Source organism: Sander vitreus, chromosome 21 (assembly GCF_031162955.1).
Source record: "Sander vitreus isolate 19-12246 chromosome 21, sanVit1, whole genome shotgun sequence".
NCBI classification, from domain to species: domain Eukaryota; kingdom Metazoa; phylum Chordata; class Actinopteri; order Perciformes; family Percidae; genus Sander; species Sander vitreus.
The window spans coordinates 8,331,353-8,359,027 of record NC_135875.1 but is presented as its reverse complement, the minus strand read 5'-3'; the positions used below and the strand labels follow the sequence as shown (position 1 = coordinate 8,359,027).

The 27,675-nt window shown below is 41.5% G+C and overlaps 1 protein-coding gene across 7 annotated transcripts in view; it reads left to right on the top strand.

Annotated features, from left to right (window-relative positions):
• camk2g1 (calcium/calmodulin-dependent protein kinase (CaM kinase) II gamma 1) overlaps positions 1–27,675 on the top strand; it is a 38,700-nt gene that overhangs the window by 1,265 nt on the left and 9,760 nt on the right. For 2 of the 7 annotated variants that reach the window (XM_078278995.1, XM_078278992.1), the window contains exons 2-17: positions 871–965; positions 8,640–8,699; positions 12,783–12,837; positions 12,996–13,061; positions 14,767–14,839; positions 16,086–16,188; positions 16,666–16,749; positions 17,177–17,271; positions 17,786–17,908; positions 18,117–18,200; positions 18,799–18,841; positions 19,617–19,679; positions 24,061–24,101; positions 26,465–26,509; positions 26,644–26,698; positions 26,908–26,988. In XM_078278995.1, the coding sequence (XP_078135121.1) occupies positions 871–965; positions 8,640–8,699; positions 12,783–12,837; positions 12,996–13,061; positions 14,767–14,839; positions 16,086–16,188; positions 16,666–16,749; positions 17,177–17,271; positions 17,786–17,908; positions 18,117–18,200; positions 18,799–18,841; positions 19,617–19,679; positions 24,061–24,101; positions 26,465–26,509; positions 26,644–26,698; positions 26,908–26,988 (1,166 nt within the window). Of the gene's footprint in view, positions 1–870; positions 966–8,639; positions 8,700–12,782; positions 12,838–12,995; positions 13,062–14,766; positions 14,840–16,085; positions 16,189–16,665; positions 16,750–17,176; positions 17,272–17,785; positions 17,909–18,116; positions 18,201–18,798; positions 18,842–19,616; positions 19,680–24,060; positions 24,102–24,841; positions 24,926–26,464; positions 26,510–26,643; positions 26,699–26,907; positions 26,989–27,675 lie in introns of all 7 variants that reach the window. The other 5 variants (XM_078278998.1, XM_078278993.1, XM_078278994.1 and 2 more) reach the window with 5 other exon arrangements.

Genomic DNA, 27,675 nt, shown 5'->3' with positions numbered 1-27,675 from the left:
ACAGCCACTGCACTGGCACACATACACACCTACACATCCTCTACTGCTCCTGATTCTTCTGCAGACTGACCACTTCACCATGGCTTATGTTTCTGCACCCGTTTGTTAATGCATTTTGCTCCGTCATAGGCTATTAACGTCAAGGCACTGACTTGTACTTCTTTCACCTCTCATTTACTGGTAAATAATTAAAACTAGGAGTGCAGCAGAATTTAACAACCCTCCATATATCATCCAGAGTAGTACAAGGCAGCCTTCCTCTTTCAAGAAAACTGCGTAGGACCAGATACTGCAGGTAGTAGAGGCTGTGATATAGGCACTATGAAAATCATGCATAATTACTTGTTCTGTGATGCTCAAAATTGACCGATCAGCATAGCAGTTAGCAGGTGAAACATAAAGAACATTAATCTAGGTCAATATGAAAGTCTTTAGAGTAGAAGTTGATCTATTGTGTGTTATGTATTAAATATTGCCCATTGTTGTGTTAGATGCAGTCCATTCTTTGTGCTGGCTGTTGCAAATTGAATTTCCTTTGGGGCTGTAGGTTGCATTGTATTGCCTATCAAAGATTAGCCCAAGTACTTGGCCATTCATTTATGATCCAAGCCCTGAGCTGATATTGACACTCATGCTGAGAAGCTTGTTATAATGATGCTGGTTTCCTTGATTGTTGCCCACCTTTTCAGGTTCTACACTGCGTGTGTGTGTGTGTGTGTGTGCGTGTGTGTGTGTGCGTGTGTGTGTGTCTACCACTACTGCCACATGAGTAGACGCAGTTTCAAATGTCACACTTAACCCCCTGTGTATGTGTGAAAGAGGGCATGCAAAATGGAACTGAGTTTTGGTTGTTTATGTCTTTCTTCTTAGGGGAGCTTTTTCAGTGGTGCGTAGGTGTGTAAAGAAGTCATCAGGACAGGAATATGCTGCAAAAATCATCAACACTAAGAAGTTGTCTGCAAGAGGTATGGTAACACCATGCACACTCGCATATGTATTTTTGTTGTTTGTGATGTATGTGGTGTTTATTTGTGGCTGAAAGTCTAAGCTAAATGGTATATACAATTTTGATAGCCATCATTTATGTCATACAGTAAAGTTTCTTTAAATTATATTAAGAAACAGTTAATAGATTAAACAACAAATGGAAATGACCTGTTCGTAGCTAATCCCATGAACTACACACTTAGCAAATGAAAGTACTTCATCTTATTGATGCATTGCATCATTCAGATCATTGATTTCAACTTTGTCTGCTATGGCTTACCAGAGATATTGAAGGGATAACTAATCTCTACTGGTTCACGTCTCACTGTCTACATCGTCATATTGCCCAGCCTTATTGTAAAGTATGCACATAAACCACGAGTCTTATAATTCCAATGGCAGAGGAAATCTTTTATTCAATCATTGTGTCTGTGGGGAGTTTTTATCTGCAACCTCTTGATGGTTTAATGACCCTCTTCATAAACACTGTATTGAATAACTCTCAATCGCTCCTCTGTGGTATGATTAGACAACCGCTGTACAATGAATAGATCCAAATTTCTGAGACGCTCTTCATGAAAAGGGCACATGGATGGGACTGAAATAAAACTATAAGAACTGGCAGGACACGGAAGATGTTTCTTGCCTGATATCTTGTTCATTTTTGCTTTGGAGTATGTCATGTATCTCCACAGTCCACTCCTGAATTTTGGTTGTGCGTGCCTGCAATAGATTTACACCCATGTGCACATGACTGGTGTGGCATGCTGTGTTGTAATGATGACGTGAGCTCATGTCATTGTGTCAGAACCTCCCCTGGCTTCAGACTGAGATACTTAATTGCTTTCTCCTTTTTGTATCTGACAAATTAGGTCTGCACTCCTTCCTGACATTCACACACACCTGGCTTTCTTTGTTCTCCTTTCCTGCACTCTCATTACCTCCGTGCCTATCTTTCTTTGCTAGCCTCTCTCACTCATTGCCTTTCTCTTGTCTTCTGCAAAGGGGGATTGGTTTGTATTGAGGCTAATCCACTTATGCTAAATGTATCTCATCAACCACTAAGACCCCACGGATTCCATAGGCGCCTCCCTGTTTGCCCTGTTGTTGTCTGTCTGATGGCATTTGTAGGGGCAGAGAGAGCAGGGAGTAACACTAATAGAGCATGTCTGTATTGTGAGGCATCTGTGAGTGTGTTGTAATACCCTTATTGTTCTATCCCTGCAATCAAGAGTCCACATAGGGCAGCTCCTAGTATTAATGTCCCACCAAGGAAAAGTAAGGGCTCAGCAGAAAACTGTTGGCTCTTCGCAGAGGCAGGCAGTACAATGTAGGCCTGTGTATGTGTGCATGTTTGCCAGGGGAAAAGAAAGCTGGCCAGGAGAGGAGGAGGACAAAGGAGGAGGAGATTTTTAACAATATAGTCTTGCAAGGAGATCGGTGACACTGAATGAGACGAGACGCAACAGGGTGAGCGAAGGACGGAACGAGATGATTTTGTGCTAAGAGAAGAATTGCAGTAGGCTGCCTGGCTTACGTAACATGCACCTACACGCATACAAAACACAACGTCCACAATCACAGGCAGCCAGTGCGTGAGCAGGCAGCTTGCCTGGTAGGATTTGGGTGGGTTTTTTTTAGCCCGATGGGGCGAGTGTGACCTCACGCTCTCAAAACTCTGGTAAACACTGCAGTAATCTGAGGGGGGGGGTGGAAGGAGGAAAGGAAAGAAAGGAAGGAAGTGAGGGAGGACGGGATGTCATGGATTGATGTTTGCTGTTGTTGGCTGTGGGATAGTCCAGCCTACAGGCAGTTGGGGGTGGATATGAGTGGGCAGCAGGGTACACAATATACACACGCACACAAAAAAACATACACCTGATTCTCATCCCAGAGATTCAAGGGTCTTTAACGCTATCTTGTTTGCCATGGCTTGAGTTCATAAATAAAGTGTAATTAATTAAAATGACCCAAAGACCAAGTTATAGCACCAGACATTTCACAAAAAAACATTTAAGTCAAAGAGGAAAAGGAAGGCGCCTGGGTAGCTCACCTGGTAGAGCGAGCGCCCATATATAGACGTGTGCTCCTCGGCGCAGCGGCCGCGGGTTTGACTCCGACCTGTGACCCTTTGCTGCATGTCGTTCCCCCCCCCCTCTTTCCCCTTCATGTCTTCAGCTGTCCTATACAAATAAAAGCCTAAAATGCCCAAAAAATAATCTTGAAAAAAAAGAAGAGGAAAATGAGACTGAATGGGGGGGGAAAAAAGCTGTATTAGAGATAAATGATATGAATTGAAATCACTCAAAAGAACTCTTAAAGAAAAACATCATACAATTAAATCAAGAAACGGGGAGTCTAGTAGAAATTCTAATATTAGTTTTACATGACAGTGCACAAAGGGTTGCAATGGTGTGATGCAAGTTTCGTTTTATTTTGTTGATGAGTAAAGTGACTGAAAAGTGGATGGCTGCTGCATTGTCTGCTGCAACATGGTTTTGTGTTTGTGGGAGAGAGACAGAGTGAGACAGACTATCCACTGTAATGCACTACTCTAATACCTTTCCTCCAACATTTTTTAGTGTCACAGGCCTGCATATTTGTCCCAGTAAAAAATGTTTGTTATGTTACCATTATTTATATATTCTATGTATATTATGTTCCTTGCTCACCCCAAAGTGTCTTTCGTTATTATTAATGGCAAACCTCTAAGATTTAGCAGTCCCCCTCCCAGAGTGTAGCCTGGTTCCAGACCTCTGAATCACAGCCCACATCTTCAATTTGTTTAGTGATTTGTATAGACCTGGTGTTGTGCTCATTTGTGGTTATTTTTCACAGTTGAGATGCAGTCAACCAATCGCAGATTGTAGGTGGGATTAAGAATGGGGACATATCTTTGTACATAGCTACCAAGCCACATCCATGAAATATGGTGACAGAAACATTGCCACAAGAATGGTGACGAGATTAACACAGCTGTCCAGGTTGTTGAATCAACAAAAGAGGAACTCCACAATTCATCTAATTTTGCACTGTACACATAATCGCACATATTCTTATTAGCATATAATGTTAATACAGGCGTTTTCCCCCAAACAAAATACATATTTTATGTAAAAACTGCTTTTTCTGCTCAAAATTAGCTTGTGTGTGATTTGGTTTGTTTCAGCCAAATTCTTTAACTCCTTCCTAACCCGGTCAACAGAGCTTTACCAGATATTTAGGTAGACTAACAGTAATGTTAACCGTAACAAATGGTAAGGCTACATTCTGGCACTCCTCCACAGACGGACACACCGGCAGAGCCTCTCGTAATAGAGATGCTAGCCCAGCTAGAACAAACACGGTCAAAGCTCCACCACCCCCCCTGTCTTTCCAGCAGAGAAACGGAGAATACAGAATTATATCAGAAACATTTACTTTAAATAGCAAACCTAGATGAAATCTGCCCATGTAACTTCTATTTTATTTTAGATTATTATTAGGTGGTTGATATACTGATGCATTAAAATGAATGAGACATTTTCCTGTTGTAGCTGGTCAAGCTAGTTTGAACTTTTAGTCCAGTGTAGGCCTGGCAAACTCAATTCCTTTTAAGGATTCGGGTTATTCTGAGTCACTCACTAAACTGATCTGGGTTGTGTGAGTCAGTATTGATATATAGGCGAGCCGAGGCAAGCTTGTAATGTTTCGAACTGTCTGCTCGACCTAATTGCATTTTAATATACTACATTTATACACCAAACCTACAGTAGGCCTAGCTAGGCTACGTGCAGAACATTGTATGTTATTTCAGAAGTGAAAGAATGGCTTTTGTTGTGGATTTTCTTTACCCTGACTCGAATGAAGTTCACTCGCTCGTCTGCTACTGATCCGCTCATGACAACGTAGCTGGCTGATTCGCGTGAGTCAGTGGGTCATCAAGGGCTCGTGGGTCATCAAGGGCTCGTGGGTCATCAAGGGCTCGTGAGTTCTCGAGTGGTCTGCGAGCTTGCAGTGTTTCCGGCTCTGAGTCTGCGGGTCAGGAAGTTCCTATAACCTGTCTCGTCCTGTCTCTCTGCTCACTCAGTCGCTTGAGTTGACTTGTGGAGTTGTTGTTGCCTACGAAATTGCAAGTTATAAAGCTTTTGGCAGCTAAGATGGCTAGGACTAGTAGTAGCTAATGTTGCAAGAGGTTTGTGTGTGGCGCTGTTATCATTTTAGATTGTATTGTAGTAGGACTCAACTAGGGCTGAAACGATTCCTTGAGTAATTCGATTACTAAAAATCCTCGATGCAAAAATGATTTGCCTTGAAGCTTTGTTTAATGTTACCAACGTTGTATCACTCACGGTGTTTCCGCACGGATGATTTTTACTGTCGCACACCGGGCTGACTGCTGGCGACACATGCCATGCAGACTGATTACAAAATCAAGAAAGAACATAATGGGCTAAGAGAAGAGACAGGCTGGAGAAAACGACAAAGTGCCCAAAGTTTGGAATCAGTTCAAACGTAATTAAAACGAGAGCTCTGTACAGTGCGTCTACTGCAAACTGGAACTAGCTCACCACAATAATAGCACGACGTCAGTGCTTCAGCATCTCAACAGAAAACATTGAGTCTAACTTAATCATCCATTCCACGAAGCGGACCCGACAAAAGTAAATCACAGAGTCGTATGGACGATGAAACTACACCAAACACAACAACTAAAATCAAAGACAAGAAAATACGTGGTGGTGACCACAATTTGATCTAAAGAGCCGACTATCCCTTCGGAAAAACAGCCATTTTCTCTCTCGCTTCACGGAGAAACAGCTGATCAACGATCAGAACTCTACTAGCATAAGTGTAACAGAGCTGTGTAGCATTGTAATCAAATATATAAATGAAAATAGGTTGAGTATAACTAATATTTACATATAGGCCTATATACAGATCAGTCTCAGGTTGAAACTTGTAGTTCTGAAAGTTAAGTTGCACAACTTAAGGTAATGTTTATGTATGTTTAATGTATGCCTTAGTTTGAGGTTGTTATTGCATTTCAGAAAATGTTTTCTTTAAAAACAATGTAATATGACACTTAAATGCACTTAATGTTTAGTTTTTTGAGCGATGATACTGTAAGCAATATAGGCAATACAATTTTGTGATTGGTTTAAAGAAATGCCAATAAAAATATTAACTTAAATGATTTTAGACATCTGCATTTTATTTTGCAACTGTTCTTGTATAGCGGCTTTCAGGCAAAATGAAGTACTGATGAATTGAGAAGTCTGGCTTATTGTATTAAATAGAAAACATTTTTATATTCCTCAATGTGAGTAATACAAAAATTATAGTATCATATGTAACAATACACAGTCCTACACTACCATAGCAAGTGAGTTAGCTACTGGTAAAAGGAAAACCGCATATCTAGGTTTGTTTAATAGCTATTAGTGCATAATAACGGAGTATTGCACTGCGATCAGTATATACTCATGCTGTGTTGCTGAAAAAATGTGCTATAGAGCCATCTTTGTTAAATATCCTCCTAAAAAGGTCTGTACTCAAATTTCCCAGTCCTAACAGTTTGTATGTGAACTTGCCTAAAACAAACTGAACTAAATCGTCACGCCTTCAATCAGACTGTCATGTGTGGCAGAAAGAGGGGTGTGTATGTTTTATGTGTTTGTATGTGTGTCGGTCTCTCTCCGTCCTCCTCAACTGATGTAAGATGGCTGTGGGCCCGCCCCATGGCAAAGCAGATGGCCAATTACAGAGCAGTAGAAAGTGCCAGTAATTACCCTCCAGCCCTCTCTTTCCTGTCTTCTTCAACCACACACTCTAGCACCAACAAATAAGGAGATTGAATGAATTAGTGAGTGCTGCAGTGACACTGCACCAGGGTAGACAGCTATACACAAACACACTCGCACACAGGGGAGCTCTGATCCTCTTCGAGCAAATGGACGTTCCATGTAATCCTCCCTCCTCCTCTCTGTCTGTCTATCCGTCCTGCGTCACTGGTGTAATTAGAAAGAGGTTCAGGTCTCTCACTCGCTTTCTCTCAGATGAGGGAAATCTATACCTGCAGGGAGATTGGTGGAAGGTAGATGTGGAGAGTGTAGCACCGTGTTAGAGAGCTTCAAAACTGCAGCTTTCAAACAAGTTAGCAACAAGTTGGAGGAAGTCAGGCGAAGGAGGCACAGGGATTGCAGAAAGTGATGCTGCTTTTTATTATAATGGGCTCCTATATTATGCCTGTACATACTGTATTGCAGTTGCAGAAGAACAGTTGGGTACGTCGATAGGTGTTTGCTCAGCAACGGCATGTGAATTTTATCTGAAGCCGTTGCTGCACTGGGGAAATGAATGCAAATCTTAGTGAGGCTGTCTCTGTGTGGTGTAATCGCTACGGAGCTGTGGTGTGGAGTTGGCTTTACCACAGTTTTAACACACGCATGTACACACACTGAGTCATATTGGATCTTCACTAAAGTTACTCCAACTCACCTCTGACCTCAGCTGCATGGCTCCCAAAGAGATGGGAGGGAGTACTTTTAACAGTCATGTGGTTGACACGCCGATATCTTGTACAAACACATGCATGTACACACATACTGCAACAGGATTCAATAAAATCCTCAAACAAGGATGTTGGTGTGGACATGAGGCGTCTGTGTGTGTTCTTGCTAGCTTTTCTTCTCAGCAGAAATGCAAACACGCCGATGTTCTATTACTGGGCTTCACACTAACCCATTTGCACAAGCATGTACTGTATGTGCTTGTAGGTGCACACTTGTACCCCCATTGCTACACACAGCCTCATTAATTTCCACAAACGGTTTAATATCATTTAAATAGAACCATACCTGTGGTCAGTGGAGCTGTGACTGTTACCTTTCAGAGGCAAATGCAGCCACTTAGTTTGAGCGATTGTATTACTAAGGTGCCATGGCCTGAAATATTTCCCCTTGCGTACACAAAACAAATCTTTATCTGACACACATAACCTCATACCTTTTTTTTTTAAAATTTATTAAATATTTGCATTCACGTAATTCATTTAACTGTTTTGTTTGGGTTGTGACTGAAGCTCCAGTGCAGACTTTGTGGACTAAGAAATCATGAGGACCTATTCCATGCTTAGGACTTTGGTAAAGTGGATCATGGGTCACAGGAAGAACTACTTCTCTGACTGAAAGACATTGTTGGGGGTGTGTCAGAAAGCCTCAATCAAAAGCAAATGTTATTGCATGAGTTTTTCTAAATTGGTGCATATGAGGAGCCCAGTGGCCTATTAGTTAAGACCCATACAATATAACCAGTGTCCCCGTTTCGATTCAGGCGCGGGTGTTTGTGGTATGTCATGCAGCCCTGCTCTCTCCCACCTTTCCTGTTGGCATCTTTACTATCACTATCAAGTAAATAAAAAGTGGCCAAACTGTTAAAAATAGAAATGTAAAAGACATATTTTTCCAGCACAGCAAATTTAAATGCATACATTGCTAACATCATCCTGAATTATAAAAAACCTTATCTTATTTACTATTTGTATATAATATAATAATATATACTATTGCTGTTTAAAATCAGCTACTGAACACAATTGTTTGACCAGGTAATGGCGCATAAACACTTTGCTGGTCTATGATTTAACTGGTCTTTAACTTTTCTCTCCTCAGACCATCAGAAGCTTGAGAGAGAGGCTCGTATCTGTCGTCTGCTGAAGCACCCCAACATCGGTGAGTTTCTGTGCACGTGACCAAGTGTAATGTGTGGTTGCGTATTGTTGCTCATGCTCGCAGGATAATGTTCTTCACTGGAGTGCACCAAAACTGGTGCTGGCATAACATTGTAGCTCTGTAACGGAAAGTTGCCCAAATAGCTTTAATCAAAAATAATGTGTTGAGCGTAAAAGTTCATCCTTGACCTTGGAAACAGTAGTTTTGTTAAAATAATCTTGAAAAGGAAAGAGCTAGTTAGGTGGACCTTGAGGTAAAATTGTTAAGATGTACACTAGAGGACTGCAGTGCGATCCCACGGGACCCAACACAAATCCTTCGGGAGTGAGCAATTCAAACGTTGCTGCGGGTTGGAACAAGCGGTCCAAAAATAGACAGCGGGTCCCGGGATTTAGGAGCGCTGCTCCTGATCAATGCTGTAACCGGCTGTTCATAGGTTTGCCCAACCAGGTTTTATAAGAAAATAATAAACGTACACGGAGCATCCAGTTGAACGCCAGCCGCGCTTTAACACTCCTCTACTCCCTCTCTCTCTCTTTCTTCTCGGGGCTCTCTGCCCCGCCCTTTTCTCCTATGGCAACCTGAGGGATGCAACCAACAGGGACTAACCTAAAATCTGTTAGTGTGTTTAAAACGATGCCAAATAAAACAAACTGAGCAAAACAAACCACAACCATCAACGCATGTTCTATAATAAGTGAAATAAATACATTACATACAATGTAACTTTGCCCTTATTGTGGTAGAATAACTAATTGTTGCACTAGTATGAATACAATTATGTACTAGAATGTAATTTTGCTACTTATAACTGACAGGTATGCATATCTTTATCAATACTACAAAGTAAAATAACGAGTTTTACCTGCGAGACGGGAGAAGACACCATTGATTTTGAAGACACAAAGTCAGTGGTGTCTTCTCAGATGGAGTACTTATTAGTCTATGCAAAAAAGGACTTCTTGCTTGAAATGGTGTATTTGACTACCCTGGAAATCCAGAGTTCACGCAAGAGCACAATTTGAATTTGCTCAGCCAGTCACTCTGGCATTGAGTAATGATGCTCATTAACTATGCCCTTGTAGCCAGATTGCACCAATCACATCAGTGTATCTGATATAGGCGGGCCAGAGGCAAGCTAAACAGATGACGACAGTTTAATCTACCAGTTAGCTCCGCTGGTAGCTAAGCGTATGGGGCTCTGGATACGTCACCCCATGTATTGTTGTGATTGGTCGTAGTGTTATCCAGTTGCGTGCAGTGAGATTTACAAATGCATGCTTGGTGCCGCCCCTTGAGTTTGGCCATTTTCATTTTTTGGATTTGGGTCTGGATTTCCAGGCTAGTATTTGACCACACTGTCACATTTATACTTTACTGAGGCAATAAACAGTGTGGGTATATTTTAAATTTCCGTTTATCATATCATTCAATGACATGATAAATGGCATTGCGTCTAAAAAGATGCTCTAACTTTCCCAGTGATCACTCATTTTAAATGTCAATATAGCCGATTTCACAGCACAGCTGCTGTCAGTTATGGACATTGTTGCAGAGGGTAAAGCTTTTGGTGAGCAGCCATATGGAGAACGGAGACGCAGTGTTTTGTCAGTACTTGTTAGGATTGGCAAAGGGGTTGCTTTAAATTAAGGATCAGAGTTACTTGTGCTAATTAACAGTGACCATCTTTACCACTCCACCAGAAACATCTCCTGTAAATGCACAGTAGGGAGCAGATTTATATTTAGTAGAACAATTTAGTTCCTTAATATTGGATTTGGTGGCAAAAACAATCTGAGATCATCTCTTCAATTGTCAGTAGTCGATGTGATCAGTAATCGGCACAAGCTGAACTGATAATCGGTATTTTAGCAGCACGTAAACGTACTAAAATACGTACATTACTGCTTTGCATTGGTATCAAGACACTAACCGCTCAGGACTGCTGCTCGTGGTTAGACTTTTGTGAGTCTTGTTCAAATCAGTTGTGCAGTTGTCTTCACAACAGAAACAAAAATATATGTAAATAACATCACCGGTATTGCCTTTAAACACAAATGAAGTAAACCCAGTTGGAGCGAGAGGTGACAGGTTAGTTTCCTCTCTGCTCTGCCTGCTGAGATGTTTGTCTGCTTTCTTGACTTTCTGGTTTTATTACTATTGACCATCGCCCGTAACAGTGTGTTAATTGTGGAAACTCGTATTGCCGTAATGTTTAGAAAATTAAATGAATTGTGCTGCTCTAATTGAGATGTCTAGAGGAGATGGGTGTTAAAGGGCAGAAAGGGGGAATATGACAAAATCAATGACACCTTTCCCACTGCACTCCTTTTCCTCGTGTCCTAGTTTTCTTCTGGCCCCCCCAGGCACTCATTTGCCTCTCGCCTATATCTCTCTCTCTCTCTCTCTCTCTCTGTGTATAGATTTTCTCTCTCTCTCGCGCTTGTCCTTTCTCTTCTTTTTAACATATTTTGGCATCGTCTGCATTCAAACTTTGGACAAAAGAGGGCACACAAAAAAGAGACAGATGGAGAGAGAGAGCAGGAGGAGTAGAAGACAGATGGAGGGAGAGCGAGAAGATGGGAGGAGGAGGAAAGAGCAGTTGCTCTTGTTTCTTGCTGCAGGGCCATCCTACTTCATCTTATTATACAACTGATATTCATTTTACATAATGATAACTGTGGCTCCTCGAAGCTAAACCTAAGCTGCATCTCAGGCCCATCTTCTTAACGCCTAGATCCTGCTGCCTCGCTCCTGCTTTGTCATTCTGCTACTGTTCTGTTATATTGACAGTGAGACTTAGTATCGTGGTATTATGAGCTCATAACTGTAATCACCACTTTATTTTTTATTCTCGATCAAGCGCTCACTTATCTCCATCAGTACATCAGGAAACATTGCTGGTAACAAGCACTTGTGTTTTTATTTAATCGTATTTCTTTCTTTCTTTTCAAACATAACATTTCCAAGCCTGGTCCCAGACCTCTGAATGGCTGCCCACATCTGCAATTTATTTTTTTGTTATTCTTATAGTTCTTGTATTGTGCTCTTTGACCGCTATTTCCATGGTAGCAAATCAGAGTTTTATGTACAAAATTAAGAATGGGCATGTCATCTTCCTGTACCACTGCCACAGAAACATAGCTTTACAGTGCGCTGTAGGAGGACATACAAAAATAACAATTCATAAATCTGCACATTTCTTTGATCAACTTGATAACTCCTCAGCAACTGTTAGATCAGCTTTTGTGTCCTCTGAAAATGATGTCAACATGACCGATACATCTGTAATGACTGACTGACTGGTTAGGGAGCCTTATGGTTAAGACGCATAGCATCTAACTAGGGCTGCAGCTATCGATTATTTTAGTAGTTGAGTACTCTACTGATTATAATAAATATTTTGGCTTTATCAAAGAGCAATAGTAAATATACAAAAAGAAAAGACAGGTCTCTTTTAAAAACACTAATAATCAGAAATATGAAACAGTGGGCCAATAAATACCCCAACATTAAGTGTCGGTATGTATTTACTTTCTGTGTGCAGATACATTTGAAGTATTGCAGGGAGGACCGGTAAAGGAGAAACTCCTATAATAAGCTGGTTGTGATGTGACAGGCTGTTACTACAGTTTGAAGAACATCAAACATTCAACACTTTTGACATGGTTGGCTACAGTGCAGTTATTCCTAGCTGTATAGATATTTGCCACATGAAGACGGTTTAATATAAAGATGCATTTTAAACTACCAGTAATTTGACCTCAAACTAAAAGCATTCTGGACACAGACATTCAGTTTCAATAATCGTAGAGTGGGTAGAGTTTGATTAAATGACAGTTAATTGCCGAACCACTGGATGCACTGTCATATCACTGCGGTGAGAAAAAAGCTCAATACGTCACGTAGTTGACATTCATTTCTCCAATTCTGCCTTTGGTCCATTTCTCTCTTCTAATATTTTTCTCCTAGCCTCAGTTTATGGAGAGGTTTAACAGTCAAAACTCTGCAGCAATTCAATTTTCTTTTTACCCAACTCATGTCTTTTTATCTCTGTCTCAATGTCCACCCTCTCTCTTGCAGTGAGGCTCCATGACAGCATTTCAGAGGAAGGCTTTCATTACCTAGTCTTTGACCTGTGAGTATATTCAGAACACACACACAGTGACATTTTATCCATGCGTGCGGCTGCGGTATGTTTGTGTATGCTAACAGACTTCTCTCTCCTGCCTCCCTGTCTTTCTTTCTTGCTTTCATCCTCCTCTTTCTTCTATCTTTCTTTCCTCCCCCCCACAGGGTGACAGGAGGAGAGCTTTTTGAAGACATTGTAGCCAGGGAGTACTACAGTGAGGCTGATGCCAGGTAAGCGCTTCATATGGAGCTGCTCTGAACATAATGCATACATCTGCTGCAAACATACAACGTAATCTCATTAAATATATGAATACTCACTTTATTGTGAGTGTGAACACAGGCATACAGGCGTAGATGCAATTAGTTTGCTTGTATTCTTGCCCATCCCCCCTCCCCCACCCCCCCCCCGTCAACAAGTGCATCGATATACTTGTCTCGTATGCGTTGCTCTCCATCCTCTACATTGAAGTAGAGGACTGCAACAATCAACAATCCATTCATTCTTCAAGTCATTCATCAGGCAAAAATGCTGGTTCTTGCTTCTAAAATGTAAAGATTTTCTGCTTTTCTTCTGTGTTATATTTTTGTAAATTGATTAACTTTGCGCTATTGATTGGACAAAACGAGCATTTTGAAGACGTCCCTTTGGCTTCCGTGGAACACTATTTTCTGACATTTTGTTGACATTGTGACATTTAAGCTTTTTCTCTTTCCTCGCTATTTTCTCCTAATGAGAGTTTCCCTATGTTCTTTCCTGTGGCTGTATGGTGTGCAGCTTATGAAGTCTGTTGTACAATTGGATTAGGGGTCTTTGTCTGTTCGTGCACACATGGGGGCTTTGGAAAGATACAAACGCACGCACACACACAAACCACCCCTCGTGGATAAAGCCTCTCTAGCTGTGCCCGACCTTTGACCTATTAACCTTTTTTACATGACATGAACATGAGCCTTAAATAGTGGCATTGTGAAGCCTCACACCACAGTGCGTAGGACAGTAATAAGGTGGACGGGTTCTGGCTTGCAGGGAAATTTAACAAGACCCATCATGAGCCAACACACTCAACAGGCTAGTGTGAAAACATGCTCACCAGCCAAAATTGAGAAATAATGGTATTAGTAGCAGCTGAGTTGACGCCCCCATTATTAAAATTGCTACTGGGATAGAGATTTATTGACTGGGTGGTGTAAGACCTCCCACATGTTTTTTTAGTATTGGTTGTTTCAACTACAGTACCTGGATTATGTCTTTGAAAAATAATGGTGATGGTAAAGTAACATTTTTAATAATAATGTTATAAGTTTAACCTCCACTGTCTTAAATTGTAATAGAGGTGATTTTTCACATGGTTCTAGGCATGTAAAAATAATCATTTTTATTATCAATTTACTATCAATTTTTATAAATGAATTATTATTTTTTAGCATTTGGTCTTTAAAATGTCCAAAAGAGCCCAAAACAATTTCCTAAAGCCCACAGTGACGTCATCATAATCCGTTTTTTTTGTGAGAAATTTAAAAACATACATATCCAATTATATAAAACAGAGAAATGGGCAAATACTCACGTTTAAGAAGCTGTGACAAGGCATTTCTACTAGAAGAATGGCTCAAATGAATACACTATGATCAAAATAGTTACTTTTCTGTCAAATAACTGTTTCAGCTCTGCATCCTAAATGTAAAAGGTTTCTTTTAACAATACTATGTATACAGTATACAAGTTGTCTGGAGTTCATATTTCAGTCCCTCATAACATTATAGTGAACAAGAATGACGTCAAGGTTTTTCTTCCTAATGAAATGCATCAGTGTTAGATCCAGACCATAAACACTCATGTTGGAATATATGTGACGTTTTTTTTTTTTTTGTAATGAAGGGCAGTGACTGACACGTCTTTCTCTCCGTTTGTCCCCCTTTTCTCTCTCCGTAGTCATTGCATTAGTCAGATCTTGGAGAGTGTCAATCATATCCACCAGCATGATATTGTGCACAGAGACCTCAAGGTGAGTGGCTGCCCGTTGCTGTGACAACCACACACACACACACACACACACACACACACACACACACACACACACACACACCTCTGCTCGTGGCCATGGCAACACACAGATGGCTCTCAGTTGCTCCATCTCCCTCTCTGTATCACTGCTTTTCTGCTTCCATCTCTTTTATTTTTTCCCTGGGTCCATTGTTTTTACCCTCCTATCTGTTCTCAGATCTGTCAGCTTGTCTGTCCATCTCCAGAACTCTGTTTGTCCTATGTGTGTGTGTGTGTGTGTGTGTGTGTGTTCGTACACACATGCATGTGTGTTCATGTCGAGCACACAGATATGGTGAGTCATGGTCACGTGCAGGGGTTTGTCTCTCACCTATGGCAAGGAAAAGACAAGGACTCAAACAGCACATACACACATGAACACGCACACAAACACACACTTTGTACTGTTGTGAAGGGGGTCTATTATGAGAGAGGAGGTGAAGGCATAGATGAACCTCGGGAGTTGCCAGGACAACCCATGTGACATCACACCCATCCATGGAGCAGTGTGGGAGGAGCTTGAGTTGTGCCCAAATAGCTGATAGGCTCAGATGCAAAGAGTAGAGGAAGAGAGCATCTCTGCTACCTCCAGTTTCCTCCTTAAGGCAGTTTAAGGTGATAATAGACCTGGTACGAAGGGCAATAATAATATGTATTGAATACCTTTTTCAAGTGCTGCAAGGTGTCGAAAAAAAAACCCCACAAGGGATGTCGTAGACATGTGTGGGCAGCTTTTGTATGCGTGTTTGTGCACACTCTGTGTCTGACTGTAACGCAATTAACTTTGAGCGCTGCCTGTCTGATTTGTTGGCCTTTTATCCTGGGTGGGCTTTTACTGCGGCCATTTATGTCCTACTGCCCAAACAACAGCCATTTAGAACGCTGCCACACACGCTGCCTCTCACTAAGTACACTTTCCATTTAGCATGCAGTCTGCAGCGCTGCCTAAATGACTCCCCAAGTGGTTTCCATGGCTACGGACCCATGCCCATATAAGGCATTGTGGAGATTCACAACCACTCATTCTCTCTCTATATCCCCCGTCTCTCCGTCGCACCCCTTTACCCAACCCCCACATGAGCTGTGTCGAATACATCAAATATAAATATTTCTAAGAAAGAGCTTTACTGAAGAGTGCCTGTCACTATCTGTCTCTCACTGTCTTGATCTCTTGTCATACGTTCTGCTTCACCATGTGTGTGTGTCAGCCTGAGAACCTGTTGTTGGCCAGTAAGATGAAGGGAGCTGCAGTGAAGCTGGCAGACTTTGGCCTTGCTATTGAAGTGCAAGGAGACCAGCAGGCTTGGTTTGGTAAGAAAACATAAACAGTGACACACGCATATCAAATGAGCTGGACCATTACCTGATCTGTTATTCTATCTGGGTGTTTAGCACTCAATAGTTTATATGTTAAAGCACACAAATCACTGCTGAACATACCCTCTTTGATACAGTAGGGCTGTATAGCTACTTGCCCACTCCAAAGAATATTTGTGCGAGCATTGCTTAAGAGGCTCACGGACACTGTCCAGTTCATGCTTAGGCCATTGTGTCTTGGCGAACAGCCAAGCTGCCAGCATTTGGCTGACTCTTCAGCGGGGCCGAGATGATTAACAGGCATTTGCTTGTGACTCTACACTGTCATAAGCTAGTCTGGCATTGGAGTCCAACAGGTCACAATCATCTGAACCATACATAGCTGCACAAACATAGATAGAATTGAAGAACATACAGAATTGTAATAAAAGGCATCAGTTAATTGTGTCCTTTGGTTTTTCTGGCGGACAGGGTTTGCGGGCACCCCTGGCTATCTCTCCCCTGAAGTCCTGAGGAAGGACCCCTACGGCAAGCCTGTAGACATATGGGCTTGCGGTGAGTTTTGAGCCTCACTTTTGGGCAATAAACCTGTTGCAATCAACCTGTTATTTTTTTCTAGTGGTAAACAAACGCCAGGCACTGGGCATGTTTGTCTTTAGACAAATTAGCCAATTTGAGAGCCTTACGAAGGACCATTTGGGTGTAGATTTCATTTCAAAAATGTAAATGGTTAATAACAAAAACTGAGGCAGGATAACTTTTGAAAACCTCCAAGCATTGGCAGAGGAAAAAAGAAGGGGTTGCATTTTCTTGTATTTAATTCACTTTAATTGTAAATGTTTCTTTTTGCTTCATGCATGTAAATGTAAAGCACAACAAGTTTACTTGTAATGAAAAGTGCTATATAAATTGCCTTTCCTAATTTGAATGAAAAATAATTCGAAGTATTGTAACGTGATCTCTTTCTCACTTTTTCTGTCAGGTGTTATTCTCTATATCTTGTTAGTGGGATATCCCCCATTCTGGGATGAAGATCAACACAAACTCTATCAGCAGATTAAAGCTGGGGCATATGATGTAAGTGTGTGGGTGTGTGTAGGGTGCAGTGCAGGGGTTTACTAAGCAGTATTTAAATGTTTATAGTGTTCAATTGAGAGCTGGTCCAAAGCTATTGATCCTATCAGGGCCTCCCTGACGCATTGCAGAGGTGTGTGTGTGTGTGTGTGTGTGTGTGTGTGTGTGAGAATCAGAGAGGGGGTATCCTCCTTTTTTCAGTCTGTGGTTAATCAAGTCACATTGCAGTTTTCAGAGATAGACTGGGGAAATCTCCGGCAGCCTATTTGTAGGGAATTTACTCTTAATAAATATGGTTTAAAGAACTGAAACAGACGCATGTGTTCTGTTAATCCCAGCAACAAAAACTAGCAGTTTTGTTCTCATATCGGCCTAATTTTGACAAATAAACTCAAAACTGGGTTCCCAGATGGTGTGGATTTGCCTAACCAGTCTTTCAGGAAACCTGTATTGTTTCCAATTTGCTTTCCTTCTGTCCTTTTCAATTGTTGCACCAACTTCCTCTATTTTCCCCCAGTTCCCATCCCCAGAGTGGGACACAGTGACTCCAGAGGCAAAGAACCTGATCAACCAGATGTTGACCATTAACCCAGCCAAGAGAATCACTGCCGAACAGGCCCTCAAACACCCTTGGATCTGCGTAAGTATTCATCTAACCCACCAGATAATTATTGGAATTACTGAGGACGGTACAAATATGTGTGCATAAGTAGCTCTGGACATGAAACATACTCACACAGCACTTGAAGAATTACTGTATTATAAGTTTCAAATAACTCTAACTGTGCAGACATATTGACACAAACAGAGTTTTTGTGTTTTAATTCTTTGTTTTTGTCGTCCTGCAGCACCGTTCTACAGTGGCTTCCATGATGCATAGACAGGAAACTGTCGAGTGTCTCCGCAAGTTTAACGCTCGCCGAAAACTCAAGGTATCTTAAACTTTGATTTGCAACCTTTCTGTTTTTAGACCCCCTTGATTATGTGCTGCTTCAGCTTTCACTCTTGTACAAAGTATTACTATTTGTATATCTACTTATTTTATTTAACCTTCCTTTCGTCGTATAGAAATGTTTTTAGGTGTTGAACAATCGTATCAGCAGCACAAACGATACCCGGCTCTGTAGTTTGCATTCACAGCCATACATGCAAACTAGTGGATCAAGAAGCAGCTGTTCTTTTTTTGGTCACATCATTTCTATTCATTTGCATAAAAGAATATGTAATGGGACTTGGAGATGTGAAGGCTTACAGTTAACTGTGCATCTCACCAATAATACGGTTCATAAAATGTTTTTTAAAGATTCAATATTATTTGACCGAGAACAAATGAAGACTCGGCCTTGACTGGATTTAGCTGTTGAAAAGAACTGATGGAGGCACTGTTACTAAAAAGCAGAAAGATAAAAATATTACTGTCCTATTAGAAATGAATATGGAGCAGTGAAGAAATCCTGTTAAATAAAACAAAACTACTTGCACTCATTATACCTCCTTCACTTCTCTCTCCTCCTTCGTCTCCTCCTCCAGGGAGCCATTCTCACCACCATGCTGGTGTCCAGAAACTTCTCAGGTGGGTGTGCCCTTCGCCCTTCGCCTCCCACGTAGCACATGCAGAGGGGGAGGCGGAAAGAGAGTGGATAGAGTCCTCTGCACCTCTTTTAGACACACACACACACACACACACTCACCCACTCATCCTCAAAATATGTTTTTGTGTGTGCACAGGAGTTTACTTGCTTACAACATTAATACCGATTTGAAACATGAAGTTCCTTCGATTCATGGTAGAAACAATGTATTGATAATGATTAATGAATGCATTTCATCCTGATATACGTGAGCAGGCTAATATGTGATATTCTTTCATGTACTAGATTTGTTGTGCCAGTTATGTTCATGCTAATGTGTCTCTTGTGTGTGTGTGTGTGTGTGTGTGTGTGTGTGTGTGTGTGTGTGTGTGTGTGTGTGTGTGTGTCTTTTCTGCTGCCCATGGAGCGTTTGCATGTTTGAGAAAGGGAAGCCTAGACTTATATGAGATTTTTATGTTGGGGGTAAGGTGACGGCTAAGGTTCTGTGTTTTTATCTCAGTATGCTGAGAGTGACTTGCTTTTCGTTGAAGCTTTGTTCTCAGCCTCTAAGTATTTGGCCAGTCGATGGCTAATGATTTCAACCCTGGGTCTAGGAAACCACAGGGGTGCACGTCTTTGCTTTAGCCCATTTCTATCAAACCTTGTGATGTGTCTGGGCTGCAGCCAGCACACCCTGTAGCTTTCTAGGCCCATGATTGAACATAGACTTGCCTAATTTGTATAGCCCCTCCCAACTGTAGCATTTCTGTCCAATAGTGGGCCGGCAGCATACCAACTCTGCTGCTGCCGCCTCCTCCACGGCCTCACTGGCTCAGGAAGGTACGTCCCAGAGACACGCCCATCCACTTCCTCTTCACACATAGCTTACTTCTTTGGTTCATAGTATAGGGTGGGACCTCATTACCACCCCCAAACTCCTGCATGTAGCCTCTGCCAGCATCTTCAACAACATTTACACATTCATGCATACTCACACAAATTTAGTTAATTTAGGGTCTTTATAGATGTGTGTTGTCTTTGCTGTAATGCAAAGATGACACGTTTTATGCACACAGTTATGTACATCAACATCACTTAATGGTAATCGATTCAGTTCAACCTGCACTCCAAAGTGCTTTTTGCATTTACACCTCACCACCACTCAGCCTTGACATTGTAACCCCCATTTCATCTCCCAAATAAGTTATGTCATCAGTTCTAGATAGCTCCATCCTGACTTCCAGCTGACCCCATACACCCCTGTGCTCTCCCCACGGCCGGTGGTGTGAGGATGGGCACAGGGCAGACTGGGGCAGGGGATGAGGAGAGGCATGTATTTCTGGGGCAGGGAACTGACACTGCAGGGGGCCGGCAAGAGCTGGGTTGGCGTGCTGCCATCGTCGAACCTGGGTTTGGTGGGGAGGAGAGGGGAAAGGCAGATGTTGAGGAGCTGGGGGAGAGGTTTATACTGAGACGGAGGATGGCAGTGCTGCCTTTGCTGCTGCTACCGGAGCCAACTGTTGAAACCATCACCATTGTGCAGCCTTCCTGATGAATCCCTTGAGGTTAAAGGCATCCAACGTCTCATCTCCCCCTCCTGAGATCTGTTTTAGTGCTTTCAAAAAAGTCTCATTGCCTCTTCAAAGGAATGCCACAAACTAACGTGGCCGCAAACCTGCCACCATGATTTGTTAATGATATTTTCCATAACTTGTTGGATGGATTCCTTTGTTTTGAAAGTACTTAAATCAGGCTTTGCTCTCATCCTGCTGGGTGGGGACGGGTGGTGAAGGTCGGCGATTCCGATGGTGGCTCCATGGATTGAGTACTTTAGAAACAGACAGTGTGGAGCAGACTGGATTTTCTGTCACCATTTCAGACAAGAAAACCTTTGCTCTACAGTGTACATAAATCTCCATAGCTAACTAGGATCTGTGTGTAGGTAGGATAAAGGTAAAATGTGGGTAGCTGACCTCAGTGTAGAACATCCTGGTATGTGTGATGGGTGCGCTGAGATTCTGTGTGTTTGTGGTGGTTTGATTGTGAGCTAGAGCCCTCAGAATGCGGGCTTCCTCACTGAGACTGGACCAAGTTGCCTGTCTTGTAAGTTTTCGTGAATCTCGTGTGACATCATCACTCCAGATTGGACTCGTCGTCTGATGATGTCACTCATCACTGCAAAATCCTGGCTTTTTTTATTACTATACAGTGGTGCTCATAAGTTTATGAACCCATGCTAAAGTTGACTAAAAAGAGGAATAAAAAAAATCATCTTTTGGAAATTGATCTTAATGCCTTAATTAAAATATTGAGGAAAAATCCAACCTTCAACGACACCAATTTTCTTTGTGAATGAATAATGTATCGTAAATAAATAAATGTTCTTTCTTAAAATACAGGGGGCATAAGTAAGTACACCCCTATGTTAAATTCCCATAGAGGCAGGCAGATTTTTATTTTTAAAGGCCAGTTATTTCATGGATCCAGGATACTATGCATCCTGATAAAGTTCCCTTGGCCTTTGGAATTAAATTTCGTTCACCATACCTAGAGATTGGCATGGGGTACTTTCCATAAAATCATCTCTCAATGCAAATCAAACTAGCTATTAGGCTACCTGAAATAAAACCATGCCAATCTCTAGGTATGGTGAAGGGGATGTGATGATGTGGGGCTATTTTAGGGCGTTTTCACACATACCTCATTTGGTCCGGATTTTCGGACTTTTCAGTTTGATCCGAACCAAAATTACAGGTGTGAAACCTCCCCCAGACCACGGTCCGGATCAAAAGACCAAATTTTGGTCCGATAAAAAGAGGTGGTCTCGGTCCGGACCAAACTGAACTGTGGTCCGGTTCGTTTATAGTGTGAAAGCATTTTTTGGATGGTTCGGGCTTTCAGACCAAATACAAGAAGCTCTGGCAGGCTCTCCTTGTGTTACAAGACCGGGCTCCTTGAAGGAATAGCTCGGTGCTTAGTGTGTAGGCTACATGAGAGAGTGACGGTGAATGTGCTCAGAGCAGACAGCTGTCGGCTATCAGAGCAGAGAATACATCAGCAGTTTATTTGTTAAGTGGTAGTAAATGTACAGTGTAGGTTTCCAGAAAGTTCCTGTGTCTTTGCTTCTCAACATCACAACAAAACAAAAAGAGCCGCGGCAGTAGGGGAGAGCAGCAGTCAGCTGAAAGAACTCGGACACAGAGAGAGATACGAGAGGACGGGGAAGCCCGTCTACAAACCAATCAATTATAAGTATCTGGAGACGCAGCTCACGTATGTAATGACGGCAGGACATAGTTTTGTCACGTATAGATCTTTAGTGCGTTTGCATAACTGCAGTATGAAACCAAAACTTACCGGATCAAATGTATACAATGTAACAAAAACATGAACCTTGGTTCGGACTTTCAGGTATGAAAACGCCCTTAATTCCAAAGGCCAAGGGAACTTTATCAGGATGCATAGTATCCTGGATCCATGAAATAACTGGCCTTTAAAAATAAAAATCTGCCTGCCTCTATGGGAATTTAACATAGGGGTGTACTTACTTATGCCCCCTGTATTTTAAGGAAGAACATTTATTTATTTACGATACATTATTTATTCACAAAGAAAATTGGTGTCCTTAAAGGTTGGATTTTCCTAATTGTTTTAATTAAGGCATTAAGATCCATTTCCTAAAGGTTTTTTTTTAAATTCCTCTTTTTAGTCAACTTTACCATGGGTTCATAAACTTATGAGCACCACTGTAACTGCTTCCTTGCACATCTCTGTAGAGTTTGGCTGAAGCAAGGCTTGGCAGTTTGCTCATGTTGTTTCCTTTTTTAATGACATTAGAGCAAAATGTGACAGTAGTGTGTGTGTTTTGTAGTATTTCTGTATGTTTCTAGAAAGGTGTTTGTCTTGCAGCCTTTTGCATGTGGGTGTCCTGTGGGGTTATATCCTGTAAAATGTTCTCCGGAGATGCAACTTCAGATGCTCTCTAATCGGTCCTTCCCTGTTCATCGTCGAGCTGGTTATGTTGCCCACTGTGGGTCATCTTGACCTTATCCATCCTGTCGTGAAATTGGTGATCGTTCTCTTGAGGAGCAGAATGGAAGGACGGATTTAGAGAGCATGTGAACATGGTGGTCCCATGCTGTCACAATTAGCACCCTGGTGGCTGTTTGGAAGAAGATTTAGCCAAATTAGGAGCAGATGTTTGCGCTCTGAACAATCAGCTCTCCTTTCCCTGGTTAAGGAATGAAAACATTTCTTTCTCTCTCTCTCTCTCTCTCTCTCTCTCTATATATATATATATATATATATATATATATATATATATATATATATATATATATATATATATATATATATATATATATATATATATATATATATATATATATATATATATATATATCTGGAGTTGTTCCCCTTCTTCTTTGGATGCTGCATGGCCAGGCCAAGATAGAAGCTGCATCTCTACGCAACAGACAAGATTAAGGAGCATGAGTTGTCACTTGATATTTTCTGCTGCTGTAAATGCTGTGCCCCTTATCTCAACTCTCTTGTATTGAAATACTAAGCCTTCTCTTTCAACCCTCCCCTCTCTCCCCCTCTTTCCTTCTCCCATTTCTTATTGGAAGGTAAGAAACACAAGATTTTTTGGAACCTGTGTGTCAGTAGAAAATAAGAGAAAAGAAAGCAACCGACAGCTGAGAGCTTTAGACTGAAAGGAAAAGTGACTGGGACCCTTAAAGGAAATCAATGATTTACATTAACCTAGTTCATTGCCGTCAGTCCTGGCTGCAGTTTGAGTCTGACCATCACTCTCTTTCTAGATCTGCTGGGATCTTACAGACAGGAAATGGATTTAGGAAGTTTACTTTGCTCTCAGGTTTCTCTTTTTTTCCCCAGATGGCAATGAATGGATTATGATGTGAATGGGTTTTGCAGAGTGTAGCAACTTGTACAGCCAAGGGAAAACATACCCAAGAAATCCATTAAATGCATGTTATTCTTTGGCAACATCTAGACTTATTTGCCCTTAAAAGCTTGGGTATTGGGGATTCATAGCTATGACAAATGTTAGATCCAGGTTTTTGCTGAAGTTGCGGATTTCTATAAAAGCTATACAAAAAATCTTTTTAAAGAGAGCTGTACGGATTGGCATGGATGCTGTTGTCAACAGTTAAACTTGTACCGGTTTCTCTCCCTTTCTATCTTTTTATTTTTTCAGCATGCAAAAGTTTACTCAACAAGAAATCAGATTCTGCTAAGGTAAGGTTGTCTCGTCACCTCTCTGCCCTCTTCTGTTCTGCTACACTGTGTCCTGTCTCTCCTCTATTAGCTGACCCCTTTTTTGCCTTCTGTTCTTTTTCTGTACCTTTCTCTCTTAAGCTCACTTTCTCCACCTTGTAATTATGTTAAGGAATATCTTTTTCATTAGTTTTTTGGCTCAAATTTCCCGTTCATTTCTATAGGGGATTATGCTGCATCTCAGGGTTTCTCAACTTTTTAGATCCCAGAATTCCTGCCGTGTGCTACAAGTTTGAGAAACTCTGTTTAAGTGCCCCCAGTTTTAGTCACATTGTTTTGTATAATTATCAATCAATTCTTTATTATGTTGGTTTTATTCTTTCACCTTTAGTCTCAGTCAAAGGTTTGCTGCTCTCTCTTCCGAGCAGTCACCATCATTCTCTGCTGCTATTAAGCATTTCCCTTCCCTCCTGCCTCCCTCTCTTTCTCCTCTGCCCCAGGGGTCTCTCTGTGCAGTTAAGTGGCGGAGGCATAGAGAGTTAGTGAGGCAGTTAAAAGGATGATCTAGAGGCCATTTTGTGGCACTCACCCTCTCATTTACCCTGTTAGCTCTCAACAGCCTCGGAGCCTCGACCAACATTAGCCCCATTCCCTAAAAGGCGTATGATTCTAATGCCTCTGTGTGTGAGTGTGTGTGTGTGTGTGTGTGTGTGTGTGTGTAACGTATGTGTTCACTTTGAGTGTTTGCGTTCTCGTCCCAGCCTTCTACCAACAACAGTAAGAACAGTATAGTGAGCGCCATCAATGCCCTGAAAGACACCAACATGGCAACCAACGCCCAGATGGTACAGTAGGCCGCCGCAGTGTTGGTTCCTGCCTCTTAACCCCCCCTCCCCTCCCCTCCCAATAGTTGCATAGTAGTCCGTTGTGCCTCACCCTCCATCGTCATAGTCGCTGCTTGTCATCCTTCATCTACCATCCAGGAGGTGTTGCACCGTAACATTGCCTGTCCCAGCAGTACCCATCCTCTGGCCATTTTACCCCCCAAGGTGCACATGTGTCACTGAATTTTAAATCGGTTGAACTTTTTGGAAATTATAAAAAATGCTCATTACCCTGAATCTCAGGCTGCACATGTGCACCTTTTAAATTTCTAAGGAGCATGAACTTAATATGATACACGCCTCTGAAGTGGAAGCACAGAGAACTGTAGATTCCAGGTTTAGCTGATATCCAAATAAAATGTAGTCTTATCCTGTAACGGCCTCTGTTATTCGCTTCTCTCTTATACTTAATACTTACTCAGTCAACACTGCCTTGCAACCATTTATCCTAACATCCAACCATCTTTCTCACTCTAACCTGTTTATCTTGCCATCATTAACATCCCCATTGACATCCTTACCATACTGCCAAACTTAACTTATCCACTTCTAGCATGTTGTGATTTTAAGACGCTTTATTAGCATGCTTTACATAGTACATCTTGGGCTGGTATGGTTACATTATTACGCTGTCTGGTCTGGTAAGGTAGTGCTTCTCAACTGGTGGTGCAGGACTCCAAAGTAGGCCATGGGTCAGCCTGGGCAATATGGCTGAAATCAATATCAGAATATTAATTAGAATATTTTATAGTAGATTTTGTATGTTATGCTAAATGTATGCACAATCACATACATTATTGATGTTCAATGCAAGGAACTGTGTTCCACTTGTATGTACCACATCAGATGAAACCAGAGCTTTAGTCGATAGACTACAAAATTAATCAGCAACCATTTTGATTATCAATATTGATTAACTTGAGGAATTAATCCAGAAAAAGATAAAGCTGCAGTAACTAATTCAATTTTGTAGCCCAGTGTGGTGATATCATCACAATACAATTTGAGTATAAGTCGATCAACAGAAAATGAATCTGCAACAATCTTGAGAATACATTTATTATAGCCATTTATTTAAGCAAAAAGGCCAAAAAATCATTGGTTCCAGCTTCTCAAATGTTAATATTTGCTGGTACTCGTCATCTTCTATGATAGTAAACTTAAATATCTTTGGGTTTCGGACTGTAGGTCAGACTACAGAAGCTAATTAAATATGTCTACCTGGGCTTTGGGAAATTTTTCACATTGTTATGACGTTTTCTAGACAAAACAATGAATCAATCAAATAATTGATAATGAAAATAAACGTTGATTCATCTCCTAGCCCTAGCCATGGGTGTTCTTGACACTTCAAGACAAACCTACTAATGTTAAGGAGATGCAGTGTTAGGTGATCACCCCATGGCTGATGTAGAGTATAGGGCCCAGTTTAAACCCAGTTGAGAGGCACTGGTCCAGGATTCTGATGTGTTGGACTAACTGTTCTGTTCTGCATCTCAGGAATCTCAGAGCACAGTGGTGCACAACCCTCCTGATGGAGTCAAGGTGAGATGTGTGTGTGTTTTTTTGTCTGTCTGAAAGCCCGAGCATCACTCAGCTGCTGCACTCTTGAGCCCATTGGACCTTTAAGCTGGCTGGGTTAATTTTAGTATCTTTCTGTTTGTTTCTCTGCACTCCAGGGATCAACAGAGAGCAACGCCACCAACGATGAGGAGGAAATGAAAGGTAGGAAAGGTACTCGAGTGTTTTAGTCCCATTTTCCGGTTCTTATCCACTCTCTCTTTCTCTGTCTCCCATCTAGTGAAGTGTGTGTATTTGACTGCAGTGACTGGCAGGTGTGCTGAGATACAACAAGTGTCTCTCACACTCTTGACTGTCTGCCTGTGGTGTGTGGATGTATGCATTTATCGTGTGTCTGGCTGCGTTTTGTGTGTGTGTTCTAGCGGACAGTTCGGCGCTGAGTCAGAGCAGCGCCACAGAGGAGATGCCCCCACTTCTGCCCTCACCTCAAAGCTCACCTGCCAGTAAGTTTATCCATGGCAACCAGAAGCTATACGGTCGCCACTGGCAAGGACCTAACACCCCTACCCACTCAACCAACCCCCCACTCCCACCCTGGCTTTTTGTAGTCACTGGCAATCTTACATCTTTGAGCCCCCTCACTCTGATCCACCAAGCTTTTTTTGAGGGTTCCCAGTGGTTTTGGAATTTGTGGAATATTGTCGATTTTTATGTTTTTAAATTTTAAATACTACATTCAGGGAAGTCCAGAAAATGAATCACAGAAACCCAGGGAACATATAATTTGATATTGGTAATAATTTGATTTATTGAAAGGATGATTCTGGTTTTATTTTTGTAGTTTTGCAGTTCATTTCAATTTGTATTAATGGCATTGTACTCGCCAAGTTAATTGCTGACTAACTCTAAAAAAAACATTCAGTCGGGCTAAGAAACACGAGAAGTCAGACAAGTTTTAAACAAACCCGCAGGTTCCTGTTCTCTGTTGACCGATAACTAAATACAGCTTGAATTCATTGTTGATGATTTGAACAAGTCTGGATATCAGTTCTTCAAAAGCTGGATTAAAATGTATCTGCAGCTTATTCACAGTTAGCTGGTTCTTGACCGAAACATTTTAGAGAAGACCCCCATATATGAACCCATTTCAAGATACAAATGACTTCTTTTTTTTAGAGGCATTAAGATAA